This window comes from Eumetopias jubatus, unplaced genomic scaffold, assembly GCF_037043125.1.
Source record: "Eumetopias jubatus isolate StellerSeaLion01/CBP00866 unplaced genomic scaffold, mEumJub1_p1.0 scaffold_10, whole genome shotgun sequence".
Taxonomy (NCBI): Eukaryota; Metazoa; Chordata; class Mammalia; order Carnivora; family Otariidae; genus Eumetopias; species Eumetopias jubatus.
Window position 1 is genome coordinate 40,115,407 of NW_028274816.1, and position 27,943 is coordinate 40,143,349.

The window sequence follows — 27,943 nt, forward strand, 5'->3', positions numbered from 1 at the left end:
ACCATTTGGCAGTAAGTTGCAGAGGTGATGCCCCTTTGCCTTTAAATACCTGTGTCTGTTCCTCCCAAGCAATGACATCACATGGCCACAGTTCAATTATCCCTGGAAATTAACACCAACATGGTATCATAGAATCTACAACAAAATTTATTCAGATTTTGCCATTCAGCTGCTACATATATTTAGCCGTTTTTATTTTGGAAGGGTGCATGACATGGATACCTTTAAAAAACACAAGCTAATTGTTATTTTTTCCCTAAGATTTTATTTATTTGACTGAGAGAGAGAGAGAGAGAGGGCACGAACAGGGAGCACGGCGGGCAGAGGGAGACGCAGACTCCCCGCTGAGCAGGAAGCCCGATGCGATGCCTGATCCCGGGACCATGACCCACGCTGAAGGCAGATGCTTAACTGACTGAGCCACCCAGGTGCCCCTTCAAAGAAAGAAAACTTTATAAAAGGCCTGTCAGATATCCCCCTCCCCTCTCATTCCTTTGCTCCTTTCCACTCCTTCCCCCTACCAGGTAACCAATCTCTTTAGTCTGGTTTCTCCTTCCTGTTTCTTTTTGCAAAAATGAGTAAGATACATATATATTTCCTTTCCTTCCCTTTCTTCCACAAAAACGGCAGCATACTAGTGTCTTGTGTGTTGCTTTTTCCAATTAATAGTATTCCCTGTAAACCACTCCCCACCCTTTCTTCCTCTTTTATTAGTGTTTCATCACCTACATCTAGATTATAGTCCATTGTGTATAACAGTCATTTCAGATTTGAACACTCTTCTGTAGATGAATATTCAGGCTGTCTCCTCACTTTTGCAGTTACAAACAAGGATACAACAAATAATCTATGCACATGCGTTTTCTTTTGTTGGAGGTATATCTTCGGGGTACAATCCTAATAGTGGGATTGTTAAATCAAAAGAAATCTGTTTCTTATGAATGTCTAGTTGCCCCTCCATAAGGGTTATACCAATTTGCTTCCCTATCAGCAATGTATGAGGTGCCTGTTACCCCAGAGCCTCCCCAACAGAATGTGTAGTCATACTTTCTATTTGCCAATCTAGCGAGATGTGTTTTCTGTGTAGCTTTAATATGCATTTCTCAAATTATGAACGAGGCTGAACTTTTCATATGCTTCAAGATCTAATTTATTTATTTGTGAATTATACCCTTTGTCCCCTTGCCGGTTTCATTTTTGTTTTTTTCTTCTTAATCCTAAGAGTTCTTCACATATCAGGGATATTATGTTACAAATATTTTCTTTCAGTTGGTCAACTGCTTTTGACCTTGTTTGTAGTGATGTTCCCCCGTTGGAAAAGTTCTTTTGTTACATTTTTCTATAGTCAAATTGATTAACTTTTCTTATTTCATCTGGATTTTAAGTAAGAAAATTTCCCAGCAACCAGGTCAAAGAGGCATTCATCTATGTGTTTCTGTAGTATTCATATGGTTTCATTTTTTACTTTTGGATCCCTGATCTGTTTGTTCATTCTTATGTATGATGTGAGGCATGGATCTAATATTATCTTTTTCCAAATGATTAACCAGTTGTCTCGCACCATAAAAAAAAAACAACAAAACCTCTGGGCTTTCTATCTTATTCCACAGGTCTAACTACTGCACTGATTTAATCACAGAAGCTTTATAGTCTCCTCTCTGCAGTTTTCTCTTTTTAAAGAAATATTTTCCTGAGTATTCTTGCATGCAATTATTCTAAAGCACGTATTTTTTTTTTAAGATTTTATTTATTTATTTGACACAGAAATAGACACAGTGAGAGAAGGAACACAAGCAGGGGGAGTGGGAGAGGGAGAAGCAGGCTTCCTGCGGAGCAGGGAGCCCCATGCAGGGCTCGATCCCAGGACCCTGGGATCATGACCTGAGCCGAAGGCAGACGCTTAACGACTGAGCCACCCAGGCGCCCCTAAAGCACATATTTAAATGAAACTTTAATGACAAAATTTGATATTCTCAAGTGTCAAAATGAAAATACCAGAAACAGAGTTGTAAAGCATCTTGGAAGTAGAGAGCCTTGGCTAGGCCTCATCCCTTGAGGTCATCTTGTTGCATCTGGCTGTATTTTGATGAACGTTTGGTTACACCACTGAAAACTGACCTAAGAGAGTTGCTTTGAGCGTCGCTTTTTCTCCTTGTACAGGTCCCTGTAGCAGTTTATTGCATCATTGATTGCTCTTGAAACTTGCAGTTTCCACTCGTCATCAGGGCTGTTACTGGTAAGGACTTGCAAGCCTGCCTCGAAATGTGAGAAGGCTGCTGACAGCTCTCCTGTGGTTAACTGGCGCAGGGCAGGTGGAGCATCTTCACTCTCCTCCTCTCCTGCAGGCTCCTGTTCCAGCTGCATCAGCTCCTCATTTGAGAGATCTTCCTCGTGGGACCTCAGCAACTGGTCCACATCAGCTTCTACAACCTCTTCAAAAGCCACATTCTTGGCAAGGGTTACAATATTTTGTTGAAGCTGTGCAATGTTATCTGTTTGGGAAACACTCTGGAACTGAACACACTCTGGCCAAATCTTCTTCCACACACTGTTCATTGTTGCTGGTCTGAGCTCCTCCCAAGCTACTGCAATGTTGTCTACAGCATCCATGATGCTGTAGTTTCTCCAAAACTCCCTGATCATGGCTGTATCCTCTCCATCTGTTGCTTCTAGAATGTGCTCAAAAGTTCTTCTCACGTAATGAGCTTTGAAGGTAGAGGTTATGCCTTGACCCATGGGCTGGACTGAGTCAGCTGTACTGCTGTGAAGATACTCCACTCTTACATTATCAGACAGATCACCCAGATTTACTGGGTGGCATGGTGCACTGTCTAGGATGAGCAATGCTTTGTTGGTGAGATGATTTTGGGCACAGTACTTTTCAACGGCAGGGCAAAAGAAGTATGTGAACCATTCCTGAAAGATGCTCCTGGTTGCCCATGCCTTTTTGTTTGAGCGCCAAATCACAGGCAAATTGGGCTTGGAGTACCCTTGCAGAGCCTTGGGATTTTCCAAGTGGTACACCAGTAAGGGCTTCAACTTAAAGTCCCCAGCTGCATTACCACCAAGAAGCAGCATCAAGCGATCTTTGGAAGATTTAAAACCTGGCTCAGCTTGCTCTTCCACAGAAATAAACATTCCTTCAGGCATTCTCTTCCAATACAGCCCTGTCTCATCTACATTAAAAACTTGCTGAGGGGTGTACTCACCTTCTTCAATGATGCTCCTCAGTACTTCTGGATATACATCCTTGTTTCCAGGAGCTGTGCTGTTCATCTTGAAGTGGGGCAAACAATGGCGCTCCTTGAATCTCACAAACCACCCTTTACTTGCACTAAACTTTTCTGTTTGAGAGCTTCCTCCTCTTTCACGCTGTAGGTCATCAAACAAACTCTTAGCCTTCTCCTGAATAATGGTGACACTCAGGGGCACGTTTCTCTGGCTCTGATCTTCAAGCCACACATGCAGCAGGCGCTCCATGGTCTCCATGACTGCACTTCGATGGCGAGTCAACCGGGAGGCTCTCAAAGGAGTAGCTATTTGTGAATTCGCTTTGATTTTTTCTTTATTATCTCGGATTGTAGCCACTGTAGAAACAGCGAGGCCTAAGGCCTTTGCGATCTGGCTGAGCTTTTCACCCACTTCAAATCGTCTTAACACTTCCAATTTTATGTCGAGGGTAATTGCTTTCCGTTCCCTTTTGGCACTTGGGAAGACCGCTACATTCAGGGACCTCTTCCCAGGCATTTTTGCCTCCAAAATGTAATAAAATCACAGCAGTCTCATGTGCAAGATGGCCCACAGCTACTCTATGCTCCGTTGCAAAACATGGGAGAGAAAAGGTGGCTGCCAGGAGGTGCAGGCCGGAGACGTGAAAAGGTCAGGAAAGGCCGGCCGGCCCCGCTGTCGCAGAAACCGGCTGGTTCCTGCTCGACTGGAAGGTAGGCAGCGTGGGCCCCCGGGGTCAGGGCGTCCAATCCCCGGACAGCACCTCTGCAGGAACATTACAGCCGGCGCCGGTTTCTGTGATCCAGAAAACAAGGCCGTGAAGGGGAATAATGCTGCCCGGCACACCCCGAGTCAGTGCCTTCGTTCGCGACGGTCACGGAAGCAGCAGTCCAGCCGGGAAGGCCGCTCCCGAGGGGCGCCCGCGGCAGCGGAGGGGGACGGAGCGGGGGCTGGCGTGCGCTCCCGCTAGCCGCTTCCTTCCCATGGAGGACCCGGGAAGTATGTGTCTTTGGAGGTGCCCGACTTAAAATCAGTCGACAGAGCATCTGGGCCCCGAGCCGGTCGCTGGGATTTCTATGCTCCACCGCCTGGGTAAGAAGACAGCGCGCACGTTCCGAGCCTTAAAAAGTCAGGTGATAGGGTCGACACCCACGGCGAGGTCCCGAGCCGGCGCCGTGTCCTTAGTGCGCACGCGCGAGGTCTCCGGAGCGCGCAGGGACCGGCTCGGGTGTGTGGCGCTGTTCTGCGCCTGCGCGCGCTCGAGCGGCGCGAGGTCGGGGCCCGGGATTGTCTCACCCGCTGGTGGCGGCTGCCGGCGGCCGGGCCGCTCGCTGTGCTGTGGAGATGCGGCGGTGGCCCAAGAGGCGGCAGGACGGCCAGGACAGGCGTAAGGGCCCCCGGCGGAACAGCCGGCAGGTGAGCGGGGAGGTTCTGCCCGCCGGTGCTCCGGGGCGGGGGCGGGGGCGGGGGCGGGGCCGGTGCTCGACGCCGCGGTGACGCCATCCGGCTGGGCCGGATGTCACGGCGTGGGGGCGGGGGAAACGGAGGACCGGGGCTTGGCGGCGGCGACCACCGCCTTGCCTGCCCGGCGGCCGCCTTGTAACGCTTAAACCGGTCCTGCCGGAAAGCGCCGTTTTATAGAAGGGCTACTGTAAGATCAGAACTGGCCAGGGGCTTCCCTCACCTTGCAATTAAGGTCCGTCCTGCTCTAGTGCCTTCACTTGTAAATACTTACGTGCTGTATGCCTTCCCTGGGGCTAGATGGTATGAAATAGAGTTCCATGTTTTAACTTGTTCTATTTTTTTAAAAAGATTTATTTATTTTAGGGGCGCCTGGGTGGCTCAGTCGGTTAAGGGTCTGCCTTCAGCTCAGGTCACGGTCCCAGGGTTCTGAGATCGAGCCCCCCATCCGGTTCCCTGCTCCGAGGGGAGTCTGCTTCTCGCTCTCCCTCTGCTCCCCTGCCCCTGTTCTATCTCAAATAAATAGATAAAATCTAAAAAAAAAAGATTTATTTATTTTAGAGCAACAACAGGGGGAGAGGCAGAGGGAGAGACTCTTCGAGGAGATGCCCCGCGGAGTGAGGAGGGTGAGGCAGGCCGGGCTCCATCTCAGGACCCATGAGATTATGACCTGAGCCGAAACCGATAGTCGATTGCTCTGCTGCTGAACCACAGGCGCCCCTGTTCTATTTCTGTATTGATTGATACATCCCAGGAGGCAGTGATCCCATGGACTTAATTTTTTTCTAATGCACAAATATGGAGTGTCTGAATTTTGATCCAAGAAAAGTTTGGTGGTTTTCAGACAGTAGTGAAAGAGGAAGAAGGATTTCATGGATTCATCTTCTGTCCTGTTTTTAGTAATGAACTTTTCTCTTTCATCCCTACTCATTTTGGAGATGTTGCAAGTCAGTTTGTTTCTAGAAATACCAGTGAAAATGGAGCCTTTTGCCTGTGGCATCTCAGCATTGCAGAGGGCTGTTCTGGTTATTAACACACAATGGAAGTCAGTAACTGATGTACAGCACAAGTGTGTCACGAGCCACTGAACTTCCATGGACCTCGGTGGTTTTAGTTATGAAGGAACTTGGATGATGTTTGAGTTTCTTTCCCCAGACTGGGTCATTCGTTGTTGAGGATCAACAAGCTGGAGATACCATGGTGAACAGGATGCCTCATGGGCTGCTGTGCTTTATTTGCAGACTGAAGAGGGAGGACATGCAAGAGCTGGAGAAGTAGTCACAATCTGCTTTACAGTGAAAAGATGTACCCTCAAGGGAAGCTTATGTTCCGGAGGCTTCCGTGCAGTTATTTTCTCATTCGGTGATCTTGCTGCACCGTCCCTGCTATGCAAGAGGAGAACCAGACAACAAGCAAGTCATGGCGTGTTAGGTGGTTAAATGAGGTATGAAGGAAAAGGAAGCAGAACAAGGGAAGTAGAAAACGAGAAGGGAATGGAGAGGGGTAAATGTCATGTTGTTTTAGGTGGGATAGGTGAGTGGTGAGGGAAGTGAGCCGTGGAGTAGAAGCTTGCTAGCAGATTGAATTAGCCAGTGCCTGATGGGTTTGCGTTTGTGTGAGTCTGAGACACCGGGGTAACCTGACTGATGATCTGACTGGAAGAGAAGGACAGTGGTGCTTTGCCTGTTGAAGGGAGGCTTGCTGTGCCCAACCTGACATCTTGGCTTTGCCTATGCAAAGACCGATTTAAAAAGGTCATCTGAACTGAACAGCAAGAACAGATGGTAGACTGTGTCCCCGAGAGCTGCATCTGACCTAATGTGGTCCCCTAACCCAAATCAGAAAAGCATTAAGTTATGAATTGAAATAAAGGAGTTGGTATTTTATCAAGTTTTGGATGCCTGAACGGCAGTACTTAGCACCTCCAGGGCTGTAGAAACCTGGGAGGTTTGGTTTCTCCTCATACACCTCCAGCTCCGGCTTGTCTTGCTTCAGGCACTCTAAACTTTTCCACCTCTGCAGTGGGCCTAGTAGTACCTGCCTTCGTAGGATGGGTGGTGAGGACTGGAGGAGGTGACAGAGGAGCACCCACCTCTGTTCTTCTTTGTCTAGATTTCCCATTACAGTAACACGCCTTCATGATGCCTTCATGGTTTCATGATTCCTTCTGCATCAGGCTCTGGTCCTGTTGTTGTGCGCAGTGACTTGCTGCTGCAGGCAGTTTTGTTCATGGTGCAGAAGTTCCAGTGGCCTCATCACCCTTACTCGCTGCATCTCCTTTCTAATCTTCCCTGTTTGGATTTCTCTCTGGTTTTTGTTTTTTGTGGTTTGGGTTTTTTTTTTTGCCCCCAGATTTTATTTATTTGTTTATTTATTTAGAGAGTGAGTGGGAGGAGGGGCAGAGGCAGAGGGAGAGAGAATCCCAAGCAGACTACATGCTGAGTGCCGATGAGGGGCTCAATCCCGTGACCCTGTGATCATGACCTGAGCTGAAATCAAGAGTCAGACACTTAACCAACTGAGCCACCCAGGTGCCCCTTTCTTGTGCTTGTTTTTGTCCTAAGGGCTTTTGACCTATAATAGTGAAAAACTTAAGTTGTTTTGCCCTCAACTGATGTTAAATATTGTTAATTTATGGTAAAAACTGGCATTTTCCTTTTTGAGGATTGAAGAAAATACAGGATCTGGAAAAGTGCTTGCCTTCTTTAGCCTGACAAAACATTAACCTTTGGTTGATCAAAGATAAGTTATAGTATTCTTTGGTTTTTAAATCTGCATGACTTAATCTTAGAATCATGTTTGTTTTGAGACTATAATGGTTTCGGTGACCAAAATTGCCTCAGGCAAGAAATGGTTGTAGAATTGGGGGGGTGGTTGAAGCAATAGCTGTACAAATTCTTTGTGTTTCTGTGGTGAATTTAGTTCCCATTTATCCTGTTTGAATCCTATTTTAATGGGACGTTTAAGCGGTTAAGTAAAGGCAGCAAGCTCATACTTCAGCCCACATCCTGTCCCTTCCCACCTGTAATTCGTTTATGAGAAAATGTCCCATTAAATTGCAGAAGAAGCTAATCCTCTCTCCCCTTTCAGTGCTTCCAGGGGATCTGCGTTCAGTCACTGGCTCTACGGGCCAGACTTAAATAATTTTCTCAGTGGCTGTGTTCAAAACCACCCAAAGGTACCTATTTTTCTTTACGATCACTAGCATAATGTTCACAGGAACTGAGTGAGACTTCCTCAGTGTTTCCCCCATAGCGAGGGAACCAGGTGACAGGGTGTGTGCTGACTCAGGATACCCTATGCTTCTCCCTTGTCTAGCTTCTGTATTGAGCCATTTCTGGGTCACTCTAGCACCTTCTCCAGTCTTTATGGTTTTGATAGGACAGTGGAAGAGAAACTCTTTCAGAAGGAAGTTTCTAGGTGAATCTTTTGGGATATGTGAGAACAAAACTTTGTTTTTACACGTCTGAGTGCACCCAAGCTGAGCCTCATTTTTGTTTTTTTGTTTTGTTTTGTTTTAAAGATTTTATTTATTCATGAAAGACAGAGAGAGAGAGAGAGAGTCAGAGGGAGAAGCAGGCTCCCAAGGAGCAGGGAGCCTGATGCGGGACTCGATCCCAGGACCCTGGGATCATGACCTGAGCCGAAGGCAGACGCTTAACCATCTGAGCCACCCAGGCGCCCTGAGCCTCATTTTTGGAAATCAGAACAGATGATGTGCAGACTGCAGTTAGCTTGGAGCACGTCTGCCCCTCCTAGCCGAGGGTAGGACTATGCTCAGTGCTCTGTGTCCCTTTGGAGACCCTGTGTGTGAGGCTTGTAGGTGCATGTTGATTGTACCAAGTCAGAAGTCAGGAGAGAAACTGATTTCTGTTACTTTCTTTCTTGGTCTGACGGTATGGTTGCTTATCTGAGTGTGATGTGTGCTTTTAAAGTTTGAGAACCTCATCATTTTGTCCTTAAGGGTTTGAGAAGTTCTTTAAGAGTAGACGAAAGGGAGACTTAGAAAACCCAATAACTCTGAGAAGAGGTACAAGGGTCAGTTTGACAAATCAGACTTTCAGAGTTTTATGTTTTTAAGGCATTCACTACCTTAGGGGTTCATCTCCTTGGGAGGTGACAGCAGGCAGGCCCTTGCGTGTCGTCGCCATCTCTCCCGACTCACCCCCTTCTTCGTTCAGATCCCAAGCCTCAGAGTTTGGTGATGTGGATTGGTGAAGTGAGTATTTACCAGGTGTGTTTCTTCTCTGAAATGTCTCCTGCTTGCGGAATAGGAAGAGGCCCAAGGAGGTGTGTTTACATGCTTTGCTACAATATACAGATTTTTACTCTATCCTGTAATATGTTTGTCCATTCCTGGGTCACCTAGGCCTTCGGGCTTCCATGGCTTTGGTGTGGGTTGTTGGAATGGTGTGAATGGGAAGGGGCACGACTGTGGCTTGTTTGTCCTGGGGCTTGTCATGGATGGATCGGCCTCAGAAGCTCTGTGAGACCACCTTTTCCTTACTCAGGGGAACGATTTTTTTTTTTTTTTAAATAACATTATTTCTAACTCATACTTTATTTTTTTATTTTATTTTTTAAAGATTTTATTTATTTATTTGACAGAGAGCGAGAGAGGGAACACAAGCACGGGGATTGGGAGAGGGAGAAGCGGGCTTCCCACGGAGCAGGGAGGCCGATGCGGGGCTCAATCCCAGGACCCTGGGATCATGACCTGGGCCAAAGGCAGGATGCTTAATGACTGAGCCACCCAGGTGCCCCAGGGGAACGATTTTTTTCCCTAAGTTTTGGGTTACTTTCCCAGGTTCTTATGGAAAAATGAATTTTTGTGTGCCTCTGCACTGAGTCTGGTCACAAACGTGTACGTGTTGTGGGTCGGGGGTGTGTTTCCCCGCCATGCAATTCTGGGACACCAGCTGGGTCTCCTCCGGTTTAACCCAGTTCTGACACTCTATACCTGGAATTAGCATCAGATTCCACAGGTTAAGGGTTCCGTCCTGAAAGACTGCCCCCCCCCCCAACTCCCTTCAAACGCTGGTTCCACGTCCAAGTTGTCACCTGTGTTTCTGACTGACTGGCTGTGAATCAGAGGTTCCCACGACCCCTCTCCTTGGGTTCCATTAATTCGCTAGAGCGCCTCGCAGAACTCAGGAAACCAGTGTATTTACTAGATTACCAGTTTATTATAAAGGATGTTAAAGGATATGAATGAACAGCCAAATGAAGAAATGTGAAGGGTGAGGTCTGGAGGGGTCCCCAGGATAGGACCGTCTGTCCCCTTGAAGTTTGGCATAGAACATGGGTGCGTTCTTGTCCACCAGCCTAGAAGCTCTCCAAACTCTGATATTTTGGGTTTATATGGAGGCTTCATTGCATAGGCATGATTCATTAAATCATTGACCATTGGTGATTAATTTCGGCTCCAGTCCCCTCCCCTCCCTGGAGGTTAGGGGTGGGGATGAAAGTTCAAACCCTCTAATCACATGGTTGGTTCTCTTGGCAACCAGCTTCCATCCTGAGGGGTTTTCCAAAAGTCCGGTCATTAACACAGACTCAAGTGTGGTTGGAAGAGGCTTGATATGAGTAACGAAAGATCCCTTTACCACCTCGGAAATTCCAAGTGTTGTTGGAGCTCTGGACCGGGAGGGCCAAATGTATACTTCTTATAAATTGAATTTCACATAGGTCAAACTGTGTGTGCAAAAGCACCTCTTAGAAATTTTAACCGGAAATGTACTGATGTAGTTACATGGGGAAGGGAGTTTTTCTTTGGATGTGTGCGGCTTTCTAGGACTGTTCAAGCCTCCTGATCCTTAGATTGTACTTGGAGAAAATGGGGGCATTCGACCCTGGGTGGGCATGTCCTGAATCAGACCCATCTCCCCCAAAACATACTTTGCACCCGACAGAAGGTGGGGTGGGGGCCTTCAAGGGTGCTTACAGTGCTGGATGTGTGTCATCTGAACTGTGTGTGTTGCAGGAGGAGGCTTACAGGGCTGGATTCAGTCATCTAGACTCTGGGTCACAGTGTTCTGAGGAGAATGGGGGGGATTGTGTCCAAGAGCAGGTGGCATGCATTCTGGTTTTCTTGAGAAGCGGACCTCTGTAGGTGGTCCACCCATGTCAGCCTGCCTCATTGCTTTCTTCCTTCCTTTGCCCCATTTACTGGCATGGAAAGGTGATTGTTAACCTGAGAGGAAAGAAAGATTTGCTAGTAGGCTCAGGTTTGGAGCCAGCAAGGTGAAATTTGAAGAATTTTACATGTATCTGAAGCTACTTCTCAGTGGTATCTGTTGTTTTCTCTAAGAAGGTGAGTTAGGCAGGGCAGAGCATTTGGGGGCATCAGAAGCAAGAGTGTACAAAGGACCCGTTTTGTAGAAGTAATGCCCCCTGGGTCCTGCCTGGCATGTATGTACCAATCGCTGGTGATTTTGTGGTGATTTTAAGAAATTGTTTTGAATTTCCTTCTTGTCTGGGGTCGGTCTGGTCTGGCAGCTACTACCACTCTAACCTGCGCCCTGACCTGAGACGGGCACAGCAGGCTTTTCTCCTAGCTTTCAGGACGAGCTGCTGTTACGTTTCAGCTCTGCCCAGCCTCTTCGTCCCTGCTCCCTGTTTCCCTCCAGAAGGCACCAGTATTAGGAAAAGTGTATGGTGGGAGGCATTTTTCTCTTCTCTGAATCCTCTTTCTCTGGGAAGTTGTAATTATTGTTTTCTGAGGTCAGACTTTGTTTTCTCTTAGGAACCAGTGAGCCGAAGGATGCTGGGCCTGGAGCAGACGGAGGCAAGAGAGGAGGAAAGCAGGGTGACTTCGCCTGGTGGAGACGGATGCAGAAGGTTTGTGGGCATCTGAGGACTAGACCCAGACAGCCTGTCCCTTCTCCAAGGAAGCACTGTCATCCTCAGGCTTTGCGTCCTCCCGCTTGTTTTGGAGCAAGCTGACACAGATTTTTTTTTTTTTTAGATTTAATTTAATTTAATTCATTTATTTATTAGAGAGAGAGAGCACAAGTAGGCAGAGTGGCAGGCAGAGGGAGAGGCAGAGGGAGAAGCAGGCTCCCCGCTGAGCAGAGAGCCTGACGTGGGGCCCGATCCCCAGGACCCCGGGATCATGACCTGAGCCGAAGGCAGATGCTTAACTGATTGAGACCCCAGGTGCTCCTCCATCTGAATTTTAAAAGACCCAGACATTACCATACGGTTTCAGTCACATGTGGAACATAAGGAATAGTGCGGAGGACCACAGGGGAAGGGAGGGAAACCTGACTGGGAAGAATCAGAGAGGGGCACAAACCAGGAGAGACTGGACTCGGAGAAACAAACGGAGGGTTATAGGGGGGAGGGGGGTGGGGGGGCAGGGTGGCCGGGTGATGGGCATTAAGGAGGGTACGTGTGGTGATGAGCCCTGCGTGTTATATGCAGGTAATGAACCGTTGAACGCTATATCAAAAACTGATGACGTACTATATGCTGGCTAACTGAACATAAAACAAGTAAATAAAAGCCCCAGAGAAGAGATAACCACAGAAATGGTGGCTCTTTGTGGGTGTTCTGCTTCTCCTGGGTGGTCTGGTGAGCTGCTGCTTTCGTGGTGTTCACGCTTCCACGCAGGCGGCTTTCCTCCCCAGGACTGGTTCTGGCTTCACTACGCACAGAGGTTGCACGGTGGAGTGGGAGGAGGGAGTGTTTGGATGATGTCTTTCATGATGTCTGAAGGAGGAAGTCACTGTTTGATGAAGGAACCACCCTCATTTAACCGTAAAATGTGTTCTCTTCTCCCACAGCAGGAGTTCCCTTGGGATGACAAGGGTTGCTGCAGTGTGGCTGTTTTGGGGGCAGGTGTTGCCATGGGATTTTTCTCCATCTGGATTCTGGGAAGGAAATCACCTGGAAGCACTCTGTGCAGTGTTCCCTGCCGAGAGGTCAGGTGAGGGGAATTTATAATTTTTACCCAGGAAGGAGCTGGTGCCTGTGGTGGGTGCTCATGCATGTGCTCTGCAGGCTTTAACCATGAGCAGTCCTGGCCTTGGGGTTTGGGCAAGACACACTTGACTTTTTCCAGGAGCTACCTCACTGAACACTCTCACGCCCACTTTCTTCCTGGGACGTCCCATTCACACCGTGGCCTGACTTCATCGTTCCTTAGCTTTGAAGTGGAGTTCTGCCCTGCTGGCTGACCCTGAGCAGGGTGGGCCCAACCGTCAACTCCAGGCTCTGTGCTTGTCCTCCGGAGTGCTGAGCCTGGGTGAAGTGCTCCTCAGGCTTGAGTGTAAACTTACAGAGGAGCGGAGGACTTGCTCCCCCTTTGCCCGTTACTCTAAACAGCACACTGTTACGATCTGAACAACTTCTGTGTGATGATGTTTCTAGGAAACCATGGTCTCCCACCAGGCTCAATGGCTGAGGCCTTTGTTGTCTGCCCACATGTCTCCTCAGAGAGGCCCTTGCTCCCTACAGGGGAGGGGAATGGCAGCCGTCACCCCTGCCTCCCAAGGGCCTGCTTCCCGCAGGAGAGGAGGCTGAGATGGGTCCTCCTGTGTCTGCATTCTGGACAGATTCCAGAGTTCCCTCGAGGTTTGGCACGGCTGACAGTGACATGCTTGTTCTAAGGACAGCCTGGAGTACTGAAGGGTGGAGTGTTCCCTCCCCGGCTCGCCTCACGCAGCCCTGTGCTCAGTCCCTCTGGTGCACAGTGGTGGCATCCTCTCTCTGGGCTCAGACCAAGCACCTGATCCTGTGCACTTAGACGAACTTGCGTGTGGGCTGGAGAAGTCCAGCATGGGAGTGCCGCACTGTCTCCCGGCCCCTCCTGAGTTGTTGTGAGATCACCTGATGACAGCTTAGCATGTCCCAGAAGTAAGTAAATTTCAGTGCAGGCACCTTTGAGCCCTTGAGACATTTCCAAGTCCATGATCTGGAACAGATAGCCTTTTGTGAAGGGCTTATTTGGGAATAAAAAACTACAGTATCCTGAAACTTAAGCAGCAATCTTTGATTTAAAATAGCTTTGCTGTTTTTCCTAATTAAAGTGTATTTCATGCTTATGGCAAGAAACATTTGGGAAATAAATGAAAGTATCAAGAAGGAACTCACCATCCTGCACTAAGCAAGGTTGAACATTTATTCTCACCCTCCCTGCCTGTTTTATACCCTACATCTCTGGCTTCTCCACGTTGAGCTGTGCACCCAGGTGATAGTGTACTATGTTGGAGAAAGTAAGACAGGTCACCTGGGCAGTGATCCAGACAACAAGAGATTAGAGCATGATGGGGGCTGTGAGGTTGCCCCCAGCTCTTGTCTCACGAATGTGAGAGTTGTTGGGGTCTTGCCGTCTGGGGACTCTGTTGTAGAAGAGAAGCTGGGGTGTTCAGTTTCTTCGAGGACTTTCTTTAACGAGTATTAGGCTGTCCTACGGGACTGTTGAGCTTTGTGGGGCAGTCATGAGATGCCACAGTTGGGAACGCGTCCTCATCACACAACCCTGAGTCTTTACTTTCCAGAAGGAGCTGTGTTGTAGTGGTTTGAGATGCTTTTGAGAGCAAGTGAATAGCAAAATGAAACGGGGCACGCCCCTGAACTGTGTCTTTGAAGAGCTTCCCAGAGGGTCATGTCTACTTGTAGATGGCTGGGTATAGCTTGTGGGCCTTTGGGACTGCATTTTCATTCTCCCTGGTACTGTTTTCTGGTGGTGCCTGCAGCTGGGTGGACAGAAGCTTCCTGAATCATCTCTGGACCTAAGACTGCACTGTAGTTAGTGTAAGACTGTTGTTTGCATGCCTTTGGATTTTTTTTAAAAAAGATTTTATTTGAGAGAGAGATCAAGAGAGGAAGGGAGAGAGAAAGAGCATGAGCAGGGGGGCGGGGAGAGGGAGAAACAGACTCCCTGCTGAGCAGGAAGCCCAGCGAGGGGTTCTATCCCAGGACTCTGGGATCGTGACCTGAGCTGAAGGCAGATGCTTCACTGACTGAGCCACCCAGGTGTCCCCAGGTTTTGCCCCTTTTTAAAGGAAACTGCTCCCTTGTATAGCAAAACCAGGGTTCAAAGCAGTCTGCTCTTCACAGCCTTTCTCCCGAGGGAACTGACAAGTGGTTTTCTTAGATCTTGTAGCTCACTCTTGTGAAGCCTGGTGTCCGCCCTTCTCCTAGTGTGCACCCTCCTCTGTGCTGAGAGGAGGGCCTGCTGGGGGCTGGGCGTGGCGGGCATCGAGGGGACCTCTTCAGTGCTGGGGAGACAACGGCCAGCATCTTGAAGAATGGTGTGGATATGTGATTTTTGGATGTAGCTGGGTGTGAAGAGGCCACGTTGGAGATTATGGAGTTTGTGAATTTCCTGAAGACTCCAAGCAGTGTCAGGGCTTAGGAGCCAAAATTCCAACGGTATTAATTCCAGAGAACGTGGTAGTGCCCTGAGCTTCCGGTTAGAGCGAGACCTCACCGTGGTCCAGTGTGGACAGACACGAGACCACTTAGCTTTCTGTAGAGATTGTGTGTAATCACGGGAAGTAGCATTTGCCAGGGCAGAATGGTGACGATCCTCTTACCTGATTGAAACCACAGTGAGTTTACTTTTTTGAACCGTGAGACTGTAGAGTCCTGGGAACAGTATGGACCCATGTGAGAGGTATGTTTGTGTTCACTGAAGGCACAAGCTTATGCCCTTTATTGGTCTCTTATTTAGAGGCTGGTCCTTCCTTCCATTTGGTTCCAGTGATGGGGATCTTTTGTTAAATGTCCTGCATAAACGTGTCGTGTACAGTTTTGTTCCTGTAAATGAAGTGAGAACTTAGAAGCAAAGCAAACTGAATGTAGAACCTTCTATATTTTTATGAGTTTTTCTTATTCTTAGAGTTTTCTCACTCAGTTTGACGGTTTTTTTTTTAAGCTATTTGCCTTTATTGCTTTATTATCCAAAGCCTTCACCTTAGTTTTTGAAGAAGCAACCTTTTTTTCTAATTCTTGTTTTATTAGTTTACATAATGTTAAATTACATAATTAAAACAGCAAGTACAGCTTGTGTAAAAAGGTTTGAGATCAGATACAAATGCCTCATGGTAAGCCCTTGACCGTGCTGTGGACGGAGGTGTGGTGTGGGTGGGGGTCAGGCTGTTGTATAGCGGAAGCAGAGCCAGGTGATTCTGGCGGCTGGGTCTGTCTCCTGGTGCCTTTTTGTGTCATGGACCCTTTGGAGGCCTGACAAACTGGGAGTCCTTTTCCCAGAAGGATTTGCATCTTATTGGAAATCGACTCACAAACCCGTCGGTCGTCCCTGGACTGTGGACCAGGCGAAGAGCTCCTAGGGTAGACTGTGACCCTTGCAGGAGCTTTTGCTTTCTTCAGCTCCTCCCCATAGGGTGGTCGCCACTGGATAGTTTGTTCTGAACACCAGCAACAAATTATGGACCACTGTGGGCTTGGGGACTAGAGGGTGGGCAGTGCCGTTTCTGGTCTATAGTCTGGTGAGTGTTAGCCAGCAAGCATGTGTGTGCGACAGAGGTACAGGTACAGCACCCAGCCCTGCTGCTGTTCACTGTGGCTTTACAGTTGGATGGCTTGGCTTTCCCTTCCAGGATGTCCAGCTGCTTGTGTGTACTGTGGAAAGTGGGCGGGGTGGGCAGGTCACCTGGATGCGACCCCCTCCCAGCTGGGCGCGGGCTTGCGGGGGGGGGTGGGGGGTGGGGCTCTGTCATTCTGTGTGGTGCTGAGGATGTCAGGGCCCACAGGGCTTTTCAGCTCCTCCTGGGTGTGAAGTTCAATGACTTCTAAAACGACCTACAGTAGACATGGGCACATGTGCTTCCTCTTCTAGAAGAATCGGCTGTGCGTGTGGTCCCACGACGGCTGGAGATGGATCCACAGTGGACTATGAATCCCGCATCCACGTTGATGGGGACATGGGGTCCGACACCTTGTTGTGGGTTTGAGTTCTGTGACTCTCTCTCCCCTACCTTTTTGTGAGTATTTTGTTTTTGTTCTTAAAGACTTAAAAAAATCCTATGGTCCCCTTTGAGGTAATCAGATGCTAACCCGCACCCTTGACTAGAGATGGAGCAATAGAAGCTCCCCGCTTTAAATCTCTTTTCAGTTTTCAGGCATAATGGTAATCCATAAAATGAACTCCGAGGTGTGTTACCAGAGTGTGAGTTGGTGATTTTAAATCTTAAGTCAGGGGCGTCTGGGTGGCTGAGTCGTTAAGCGTCTGCCTTCTACTCAGGTCATGGTCCCAGGGTCCTGGGACTGAGCCTCGCATCGGGCTCCCTGCTCGGGGGGAAGCCTGCTTCTCCCTCTCCCACTCCCCCTGCTCGTGTTCCCTCTCTTGCTGTGTCTCTCTCTGTCAAATAAATAAATAAAATCTTAAAACAAAAACAAAAACAAAACACCTTAAGTCAGCATAGGAAAAGGCAGGTCACAGACAGGGAAAGAGTGCTGGTCCACAGATGGGCCGGGCAGTGGCTGAAGTGCATGAGTCGGCGTTTCTGTTGTTGAGACCAGCTAGCCATGAAGCTGCGGAGACTCCTCGCCGTGGCCTCAGATCTGAGGGATTGGGCTCTTGTTCTTCCTGGTGGGAGTGCGAAACGGTGTCACTCTTTTGTAGAGCAGTTTGACAGTAACTTAAAATAAACATTCAGACCCTTTGATCCAGCAAGCCCTGCCCCTGGGAACTTTTGTGAAGAAATAACCTGCTTAGCTGGATGAGCTTTCATATATCTCTAGTGTTTGAACTTTTTATGGTGAGCATGCATTAATTTTCTAAGCAGAAAATATTAAAAGGAAAACGTCAGACTATGGTGCATCATCTTGGTAGTGATGCCTAGAGGTCACCTGTTTTAAATAGAAAATGAGACTCTCTTTGGGTTCCATCTGTCCCCTTGAAGAACCAGGCATCACCTTTCTGTTTCAGGGAGCCATGCTCACTGGTCCTCCTGGTACTGGCAAAACGCTTCTTGCCAAAGTGACTACAGGGGAGGCCAGTGTGCCTTCATCACCGTGAATGGGTCAGAGTTTCTGGAAATGTTTGTCGGCATTGGGCCAGCAAGGGTAGGTGGATGCTTGTCCTTGAGTCGGACAGCCCCAGGTTTTGTGTGGACCCCTGGCAGTAAGCACAGAGCTTGCCACAGATACCAGATAAGGGTAGGGTTCCAGAGGAGACACTTGGGTTAACAAACACTCATTTTTGTTTTCATACCAGTAGCAAAACCAACTCTCTATGTGGATTCCTATTTCAGGTTCATGACATGTTTGCAGTGGCTTGAAAAGACGCTCCTTGTACCTTATTTATTGATGAGATTGATGCAGTTGGCAGGAAGCGAGGCTGAGGGCACTTTGGAAGCCAGAGCAAGCAGGAGAACACACTGAACCAGATGCTTGTGGAGATGGGTGGTGAGCAGACGCTCACCAGTGACAGCTGCTGAGAGCAGGCCTGTCCAGTCAGCACCAGCAGACACCACATGATCCTCCTTCTGCGTTTGTTTCTGGAAATGCCTCAGCGAGAATCCCTGATGATTAGGTTTTTAGGAAGGCTGCTTTCCAGCAGACTTAATGGAGAAAGCTACATTGGATCAACATCGGCCCCCAGGAGTCTCCGATAGGATGAGGGGCCGGTGCACCCTGTCGGCGCCCCACCAGCAGGAGGGGTTAGCAGGGATGTGGGGTGAGGGCCCCCTGGGGAGGTGAACCGGCTAGATAGGGACTCCCCCGCCCCTCCTCGCATAGGCCTTGGCACCCAAGGGTGGTGTGGATGGAGCCTGTGCTGCTTCCTCTGAGCCTCTCTCCTGCCACCTTCGCTGACCCAGAATCTCACAGGTGCACAGGCCCGCCTCATGGACAGAAATATCTTTCCTCCCAAGTGATTCCAACCAAGTGTGTCTGGTAGCTTGTCAGGCCTGCTGAAGTTTCACTGGAAGTGTCTAGGTGTTGATGCCACTCTTCAGATTTGGAGAAGCTTTCATTGGGCCTGTGGCAAGTTTTGATCTTCATTTTGGGGTTGCAGAGAGTACCCTGGGTGCGGTGATTTACTAGGAGGACTCCCAGGACCTCGTGTGGTCGCACCCACGACTATGGCTGATGACAGACACAGGACAAAATCTGTGCAGGGAAGGGCACAGTCCAGGGAAGCCGGCTGCAGCCTCCCTGAGGCGGGGCAGGAGGTGCTGATTTCCCGGGCATGGAGCTGTGACGACACGTGGGCATTGTGGCTGACCAAGATTTTCAGCAGGGGCTGGTCACATGGCACTCTGTGCCCAGTATGTACCAACATCCCAGCCTCCCAGGAGGAAGGCAGGTGCTCAGCATAAACCACTGTTTGCACAAACAGTTTAGGCATAGGGGGAGCCCCTCCCCAACCTCAGGTCCCAGAGTCAGCTGAGGGCTGCCTTGTAAGCAGATCTCCAGAGGATGAACAGTTAGACCTGCTATTTTCTTTCTGCACAGACCAAAACATTTCCAGAATCTTCCATCATACTTAGTGTCCAACAGTTGTTCTCATTAGATTATGATTCTGTTCTGATATCTCAGAGGACTGATGGGACAAAACATTCAGGGGGAAAGTGGGTGGGAGCACCAGCATTTCCTCTGTTGGGCATCCCTGTTCTGCACAGCCCGGCCCGCCCTGGACCAGTCCAGCTCCCTGGGCCCTGTGAGTCCAGCAGGGCCAGCTGGATGGAGACCTCGGCAGGTGGCTGGGGCACTGACGCAGTTGGCCCTTTCCATTTGTGAGAAAGCGTCCATCCTGTGTGGACTTCCCCTGCTGCCCAGGGCGGTCCTCGTCTTGCTCACTGTCGGGTCCCGGCCCTGGGAATGGGTTTGATGTTGGTCAGAGGCAGCATAGTCAGGAAGGTGTTTTACTGCATTCAGGAGCTGAGTGTACGTGAGCTTTGGGATATTTGTGTCATTGCTGCCTGGTTGAATAACAGTGTGAAGCATGGACGCAGCAGGGATGCTGCCCGGAGCCCCAGGCTATCCTTGCAAAGTGGTTGCAGGTGACCTTGCCATGTCTGCCTGTGTCTCTCTCCCTCTGTTAGGCACCCCTGACGTCACAGGCAGGTCCTCCATCGTCAGGGTCCACCTGCGCCTGCTGAAGCTGGACAGGAGCCTCTCTAAGGATGCCCTGGCAAGAAGGCTTGCGGTGCTCACTTCGGGCTTCACGGGTGAGTGTTGGCTAGGCTGGGCCTCTTGCCTGTGGGGCGGGGGGGCGGGGGTGGGCACGTGTGATTGGCGGGTGGTTTCTGTTGTGCTCTTCAGTCCTGGCAATGTCCACCTTTTTCTTTAGAACTTTGAATCTGTTGAGACAAATTAAAGGCCTCAGAGATGATGAGCCCCAAAGCTGATTTGTACCCATTTGAATTTTTAGTTTGATTCTGTTTAGACTTGGTAAGTTTTCGCTGCAGAGACCGAACTGATGTCTGAGGACAGACCCACTGAACTGAGCTGTGCTGCATTTTATAGTCTTGGGCTTGAGCTCCCAACATGGGAGCTTCCTTTGCTTTTCTCTTTTCTTTGTAATTAAAACCCAAGGTCCTGTACTAGGAAACTCATTTCCCTACCAGGGTGGTTTAGACACGGGGAGTTCAGGGCTTTTCCAGGAGGCTTCCCTCCCAGGTTATCCCCTACTCAGCAGCCCTTTGGATGTGTCATGATGACTGTGAGGAGCTCCTGCCATCCCTTGGACATTGTGCTGTGGACCCTTGTCTCCCCGGTGTCCTGCCCACTGCCGGGCCAGGGCCGAGGTCAGGTCACACGTGGGAATGTACACTTGTTGGCGACAGGGTGATAAGTGAGCCGTTCTTACCCCATCCGCCTGGCACATGAAGGACCTGGTCTGTTTCCTGCGAAGAATGTGCTTTCTGCTCTCTCCCTTTGTGACTGCCACGTCCACTTACACACCAAAGATAAGAAACTAGAATAGGCCTCCCAGGCTCTGTTCTTCCCAGATTAGCATTAGAGGCTGCCCATCAGCCGCCGGGATGACTCGGCGGGATGACCCGCAACTCCCCAGACTCAGCCTCCCGGGGTCCCTAGGAGGCCGCCTCATGGAGCTGCCCTCCTGTCTCAGGTTGATCACCTGGATCCTGCTGTCCCGGAGAGGCAGACGCAGGCTTTGTGAAGGTCGGCGTTGCAAGGATAGGGAATGGTCTGTCTGTCCTCACACATAGAAGGGGACTTGGGGAATTCTTGGAGTAAAAGAACTTCTGACACCTTCTCAGGAGCCACAGAACCAAGCGCTAACTGTGGCACTTTTACTGTCCAGCCCTTCCCTCTGTGTGTGTGGGTGATCCAGGTATTTTAAACCTGGTGTTCCTTGGGAACCTGATGTTCCTTGGGAACCTGACGTGTAAGTTACCTTTTACCATTTTTGCTCATTCTTTGCACTAGAATGTAGTAATGAAAGTGAAAGAGAAAAGGTCATTTTAAAACTTGGCTAATGAGTCAACAAAAAATTACAGAGTACACAAAGAAACAGTAAGTATGGTTCATTCACAGGAAGAAATGGACAGAAACCATCCCAAAGGTAGCAGAGACATCAGGCTTACTAGAACAAAGACAACGTCAGCTGTCCTAAATGTGCATCCCCAAAGAGCCAAAGGGGACCAGAAGAACTGTTTGTCTCAACAAAGAGAATTTGTCAGGAAATAGAAATTATCAAAAGTAACCCAACAGAACTTCTAGAGCAGAAAAGTACTGTAACTGAAATGAAAAGTTCACTAGAGTGGCCCAGTAGCAGATGTGAGCAGAAGAAGAAAAAAATCAGCGAACTTGGAGATAGGCCTAATGACATTACCCAGTCTGCAGAGCAGAAAGAAGAAAGAGTGGAAAATGAGCAGAATGTAGAGTCACTTGGGGCACCGTCAACATACATAGTATGGCAGTCCCAGAGGGAGAAGAGACAGGGCAAGGGGCAGAGAGAAGATACGAATACGTAACAGTTCAGAACTTCCCAAATTGGATAAAAGACATGAATCTACATTTCCAAGAAGGTCAGTGAATTTCAGGTAGGGGTAAACTCTTAAGATCCACCCAGAGAGGGGCGCCAGGTTGGCTTAGTTGGTTAAGCATCTGCCTTTGGCTCAGGTCGTGATCCCGGGGTCCTGGGATCGAGCCCCGTGTCGGGCTCCCCGCTCTGTGGGAAGCCTGCTTCTCCCTCTCCCTCTGCCTGCCACTCTACCTGCTTGTGTTCTCTCTCTCTGTCAGATAAATAAATAAAATCTTAAAAAAAAAAAGATCCACCCAGAGACTCATTATAATCTAACTGCTAAAGCCAAAGAAAGAGACTCTTGAAACCAGCAAGAGAGAAAGGACACAGTGTATAAAGGATCTTCAGTGAGACTAACAACCGATTGCTCGTTAGAAACTCCGAAGGCCAGAAAGCAATGGGGTGACGAGTTTGAGGTCCCGAAAGAAAAAGCTGTTAACAAAGAATTCTGCATCTGGCAAAACTGCCCTTCAAGAATGAAGGGGAAATGGGGACATCCCCAGATACTGAAAAGGTAAGGTAGTTCATTATGTTTAGACCTGCCCTACAAGGAACGCTAAAGAGAGTCTTCTAGGCTGAAATGGAAGGATGCTAGCCCAGAACTTGAAGCCATAGGAAGAAGTAACGTTGGTACAAGTCACTGTTCAGGGAAACACAAAGGCCAGTATTATGCATTTTTGGTGTGTAACTCCTTTTTTTCCCTAAGCGATTTTATTTTATTTTTTTTTTAAGATTTTATTTATTTGACAGAGACCGCGAGAGAGGGAATGCAAGCAGGGGGAGTGGGAGAGGGAGAAGCAGGCTTCCCTCGGAGCAGGGAGCCCGATGCGGGGCTCGATCCCAGGACCCCGGGACCATGACCTGAGCCGAAGGCAGACGCTTAACGACTGAGCTACCCCGGCGCCCCTCCCTATGCGATTCTCTTTTTTTTTTTTTTTAAAGATTTTATTCATTTATTAGAGAGAGAGAATGAGAGATAGAAAGCACGAGAGGGAAGAGGGTCAGAGGGAGAAGCAGACTCCCCGCCGAGCAGGGAGCCCGATGTGGGACTCGATCCCCGGACTCCAGGATCATGACCTGAGCTGAAGGCAGTCGCTTAACCAACTGAGCCACCCAGGCGCCCTCCCTATGAGATTCTTAAAGGCAAGTGTATAAAGCGATAGTTACGATCTGTGTTAATAGGTACATAACGTAGAAAGCTGTGGTCTTTGACAGTAACGACATAAAGGTGTGGAGGGGGGCACCTGGGTGGCTCAGTCAAGCGCCTGCCTTCGGCTCAGGTCATGGTCCCAGGGTCCTGGGATCGAGCCCCACATCGGGCTCCCTGCTCGGCGGGAAGCCTGCTTCTCCCTTTCCCACTCCCCCTGCTTGTGTTCCTGCTCTCGCTCCGCCCCCCCATCAAATAAATAAATAAAATCTTAAAAAAAAAAAGATTATAAAGGTGTGGAGGGAAGGAGATATACAGGAGCAGAGCATTTGTATAGTTACTAAAGCTAGAAATGGAAAAGCTGATCTTAAAATTCACATGGAACTGCAAGGGGCCCGAATAGCCAAAACAGTCTCATAAACGGAGACCGAGTTGGAGGACTCACGTGTCCCTATTTCAGAACTTGCCACACAAGCCAATAAAGAGAACATGACCACTGACACAAGGGTAAACAGACCAGTAGAACAGAATCCAAGAACGCAGATTGCAGACGCTAGCCCGTACATCTTTGCTGACTTGATTTTTGTCAAGGGTGTAAAGACCATTCAGTGGGGGAAGGACAGTTCCTTCAACAAAAAGTATTGGGACAGTGAGATATCCACATACAAAAGAATGAAATTGGACCCTTGCACTTTTTGAGTTAACTCAAAATGGATAAAAGACCTGAATGTAAGAGCTAGAACTGTAAAGTGCTTACAGGAGACCATGGGAGACCATATTTTTGTGATTTTGGTCTTGGCAGTGGTTCCTTAAATAGGACATCAGAAGCACAAGCAACAGGTGAAAAAATTAATTGGACTTAGCAAAACTAAAATCTTTCGTGTATCAAAGGACACTTGAGCGAATAAAAAGACACTGTACACAGTGGAAGAAAGTATTTGGAAATCCTGCATCTGATAAATCAGGGTCTAGAATCCAGAACATAGAACCCAATTTAAAAATGGGCAAAGGGCTAGAATATTCATTTTCCCAGAGAAGATATGCAGATGGCCAAAAGTCACGTGAGAAAACGCGTGTTATTCATTAGGAAAATGCAAATCAGAACCATAATGAGATAGCACTTCACACCCACCAGGGTGGCTATAAAAGAAAGGAGTTGGCAGGGACACAGAGACACAGGACCCCTAATACGTTGCTGGTGGGCGTGTGGAAACAGGCTGTGGACATCAGTTTGGCTGTCCTTCAGAACATAAAATACAACAGTTGACCAAGCAGTTCACTCATCGGTGTCTACCCAAGAGAACTGAAAAACGTGGCCACACAAAGACTTGTACGTGAATGTTTATGGCCAAATGTCCATCAGTGCAGGAATGGATGAACAAAATGTGTGTACGTATAACGGAATATTATTCAGCCATAAAAAGAAATGAAGTACTGATACATGATACAATATGGATGAACCTCCAAATATGCCAAGTGAAAGAAGCCAGACACAAAGGTCATGGCATTCCATGTATGATTCCATGTATATGAAACGTCCCTCACAGGCAGCTGCAAGGAGACAATACAGGAGTGGTTGGCTGGGGTGGGCAGTGGAACTAACCACATCAGGCACAGCGTGTCTTTTTTTTAAGGATTTATTTATTTATTTGAGCGAGAGAAGGCGCGTGTGCACACGCAAGCAGGGAGGAGAGGGAGAAGCAGGCTCCCCACTGAGCAGGGAGCCCAACGTGGGGCTCGATCCCTGGACCCCGGGGTCATGACCTGAGCCGAAGGCAGACACTTAACAACTGAGCCACCCAGGCGCCCCAGGCACAGGTTATCTTATATAGAGGATGGAAGCGTCTGAAACTACGGCACTAGGCACATGACTTGATAAATTTACTGGAAGTTTCTGAAGAATATACTTATGATGGGTTTTGTGTTAAATAAATTACGCTATCTCAGTAAGTTGCTTAATCAAAAAACTTGGCCCAAAATAGTGACTGACAAAGCCGCTCCCTAGTTTGGCTCTGGTCCGTGTAGTCGAGCTCTTCCTGTAGTGCGCAGTCCTGGGCACTGATGTCCACAGGTTTTCTTTCCCGGGGTCGGGTGCTGACGTTTCTAGTGTCTGCAGGGAAGCAGCGCTGATTGCCGCTGCCACCTGAGTCCTTGTGCTGTGGGGAAGCACCTTGAGCCGGCTGCTGAGACGGTCATCGGAGCTGAGCTGGGGGGCCTGCTGGCGCTGCTCTTGGGGCCGAGCTTTACTTCAGCGCACGGGAACTATAGTCAGTTTTCCAGACCAGAATTTGGGACTTGGGAATCTGCCAATAGCTTTCATGCTCTGTCTGGAGCTACATTTAGAGTCTGAGAGAGATGGGGCCTCCAGGGCAGTGGATCAGGCCCTGGTTTGGATGCTGATTGCAGATGGGAGGAGGGGCTTCCGTAGGCTCTTCCTTGTGGAAGGTGCCAAGACAGCCCTCTGAAGGAAGGTGGGTGGGTGCTGGTGTGCATGGTTTAGCACAGCGATGCCTGCTTGTTCTCCTGGCTCTAGTTCAGCAGCTCAGGGAACTGCGGTCAGTGGCTTAGGGTCTCTCCAGAGTGAGTGCCTTCCCGGGGATGGACATCAGGGCGGTGTACCGGTGGCTAGTGGCTGCCCTTTGTGGTCATCCTCATGGCTGTGAGAACCAGTGGTAGGTTCACAGTGCTGCTTTGTCTTGATTTGTTAGTGAAGCACAACGTGCATAGACAACTGTGGAGTGTCGGGCACCCCAAGAGGTCTCTCCAGCTTCTGGAGGGTTGTCCTGGCCGTTCTGCTGAGCTGACCAGCCGTAAAGCTGGGCCCAGTGGGAGTTGGTGCCTTTTCTGTGTACTGATGACTACCTGTAAGCTAGGGGGGTGTAGGAGGCATTGGTCTCCATGCTTCTGGGGTCACTGAGCAGGCCAGAGAAGATAGCTAATCATGTTGGCTGAAAGCAGGCCTCCTAAAGCCGTCTGCTGCGTGCCAAGTGCATGAGGTGGGGCACCCTCTTCCCCGTTGGGGAGTGGGGTTCCTGCAGAGCGGAAGGCTGCATAGTGTCTGGTGTGGATCCTAAAGCTGTCTGCTGCCTGCCAAGTGCATGAGGTGGGGCACCCTCTTCCCCGTTGGGGAGTGGGGTTCCTGCAGAGCGGAAGGCTGCATAGTGTCTGGTGTGGAGGGACAGGCACCAAACGGCCTGAGGCGTGTGTGTGCGGCAGACGGGCTGTGAGTCTGTACTTGCTCAACAGAGGCTGTGACCAGCCCTCGGCATTCGCTGAGTGGAGGGGGGGATTTGGCACCCACTTCCCAGCTGTCCATTTCTCCTCTGCCTCTCACTGGCAGAATTTGATGTGTAAGCCTTGAGGAGAAGACGCAGGTCCTGCAGCCCAGTGAGAAGGCGACCGTGGCCTGCCGTGAGGCTGGACATGTGGTGGGCTGGGTCCTAGAGCATGCCAACCCAGTGCTGAAGGTCGGTCTGACTGTTCACCTTACCCGGGGGATTGTGTGTGGTCTCTGGTCGTGTGGGCACAGTACATTCACAGTGGCAGCCCTTCTTCTCCTTCCCAAGGAATGTAATGGTTAGGAGTTGGGTTCCAAAGATTGTTCAGGGATGTGTAGCGGAGAAGGGGGGGGTGTTGGTTCCAGGTGGGATCTGGATGCCGGCCACCTGACACCCCCGAGGTTTGATGTTAAACTTGCCTCACTCCTAAGCTTTGGACCCAGTGGGATGGCTCCTCTAGAACTTCCTTGGGACTGATAGGGTGGAGGTGGTTTCCTTGTTAATCTTTGGGATGACCCCACCCGGACCCACCTAATCCTGGGTGGGGCCCAGGGGTCTCCTCTCCTCCCACGCCCTTGTGACCAGTGGTCATAGTAGGGCATATTGGTCTGGGATATTCCATAGGTGGGACCTGGAAGGGGCCAAGAGCTCTGCGTGGGGAGTGAGCAGAGTACTACTGCCTGCCTGTGTCTTCTAGGTGTCCACCATCCCCTGGAGTAGAGGGCTCGGCTCTGCCCCATGTTTGCCCAGGGAGAGTATCTGTCCACACGGGAGCAGCTCTTTGACCGCATGTGTACGATGGTGGGGGGACAGGGTGGCTGAGCAGCTGTTTTTTGGGCAGATCACCACCGGGGCTGTTCAGTGCCTGTGACCTTGAGGAAGGTCACCCAGAGCACCTCTGCCCAGGTAAAGGGCAGCCATCCTAGTGGGGGGCTCTGCATGGCTGAGTCCCTCCAGGCTTACCCCCAGCTCCTTACTTCCAGATTGTGTAGTTTGGGTTGAGTGAAAAGCTGGGACAGGTGTCCTTTGACTTCCCCCTCGACAAGGCGAGATGCTGGTGGAGAAGCCACACAGCGAGGCCACTGCCCAGCCCATTGATGAGGAGGTGCGGCTCCCATCAGCTCCGCCTGTCAGCAGGACCTGGACCTGCTGACCTGGTGCCAAGAGCAGGTGGACAAGGTGAGTGGGGCGGGTCCTGGCTTGGGGCACTCCCATCCTCATGGGATGTTGGGTTTGGGGTTTGCCTTGGCAGGGCCTGCTGTTCTGGGAGCAGCTGACTGACAGGCAGCTGTGATTTCTAGGTGGGCAGGCCGCTGCTGGAGACGGAGGTGCTGGAGGAGGCCGACATGGTGGAGCTGTTGGGGCCCGGTCCTTTGCGGAGAAGTCCACCCATGAGGAGTTTGTGGAAGGCACCGGCAGCCTGCAGGAGAACGTGTCCCTTCCTCAGGGGCGGGAGGAGGGGACTGCAAAGCGCCACCTGCAGGAGAGCCCAGCTAGGAAAGCTCCTTCCAAAATCACTGGAAAACAAATTAAAACATGGTAACAGCAAACGGGTGTTTTAGATCTGGGCAGTCAGACCACAGCCCTAGAGGACGGGGTCCCCAGTCAGAGGGGCGGGCAGTAGGCCCCCAGGGAGAGCAGTGGGCGAGTGTCCTCCTGGTGGGGTTTTGGGTTTGGACCTCCAGCTGAGGAGCTGGAGGAGGCCTCCCACAAAAGGAGGTGGGTGGTGGGTGGATTTGGTGGGCAAGTGTGAGTGCTGGTCTCTTTAGTCGCCCCAAGGAGAGGAGGCTTTGGCTCACTTCAGAAATTCTGAAGGTTTAGTTAAGTGGCAGAATTAAGAAAAGGGAAATCTCAGCTAGT

General features: G+C 49.7%; 2 protein-coding genes across 2 annotated transcripts; one reads left to right on the forward strand and one right to left on the reverse strand.

The window, feature by feature from the left end:
- Nucleotides 1–1,725: 1,725 nt before the first annotated feature.
- Nucleotides 1,726–4,677, reverse strand: CENPBD1 (Putative CENPB DNA-binding domain-containing protein 1). The gene has a single exon (XM_028092704.2). The coding sequence runs from the start codon at nt 3,745–3,747 to the stop codon at nt 2,119–2,121; it is 1,629 nt and encodes a 542-aa protein (XP_027948505.1). The 5' UTR covers nt 3,748–4,677; the 3' UTR covers nt 1,726–2,118.
- On the forward strand, nt 4,445–27,633 carry LOC114200567 (uncharacterized). Its single transcript, XM_088027559.1, has 6 exons — nt 4,445–4,644; nt 11,435–11,529; nt 12,477–12,619; nt 19,710–19,835; nt 27,130–27,262; nt 27,385–27,633. The coding sequence occupies exons 1-5, from the start codon at nt 4,573–4,575 to the stop codon at nt 27,234–27,236; spliced, it is 543 nt and encodes a 180-aa protein (XP_087883685.1). The 5' UTR covers nt 4,445–4,572; the 3' UTR covers nt 27,237–27,262; nt 27,385–27,633.
- Nucleotides 27,634–27,943: the final 310 nt, after the last annotated feature.

What these genes read in the sequence shown, in the direction of transcription:
- LOC114200567 (XM_088027559.1), top strand. Translation starts at nt 4,573, where the DNA reads ATGCGGCGGTGGCCCAAGAGGCGGCAGGACGGCCAGGACAGGCGTAAG. An exon ending in GGTGGAGACGGATGCAGAAG is followed by an intron (nt 11,530 to 12,476) that starts GTTTGTGGGCAT and finishes CTTCTCCCACAG; the next exon opens with CAGGAGTTCCCTTGGGATGA. An exon ending in GCTCACTTCGGGCTTCACGG is followed by an intron (nt 19,836 to 27,129) that starts GTGAGTGTTGGC and finishes CCCCTCGACAAG; the next exon opens with GCGAGATGCTGGTGGAGAAG.
- CENPBD1 (XM_028092704.2), bottom strand. Translation starts at nt 3,747, where the DNA reads ATGCCTGGGAAGAGGTCCCTGAATGTAGCGGTCTTCCCAAGTGCCAAA.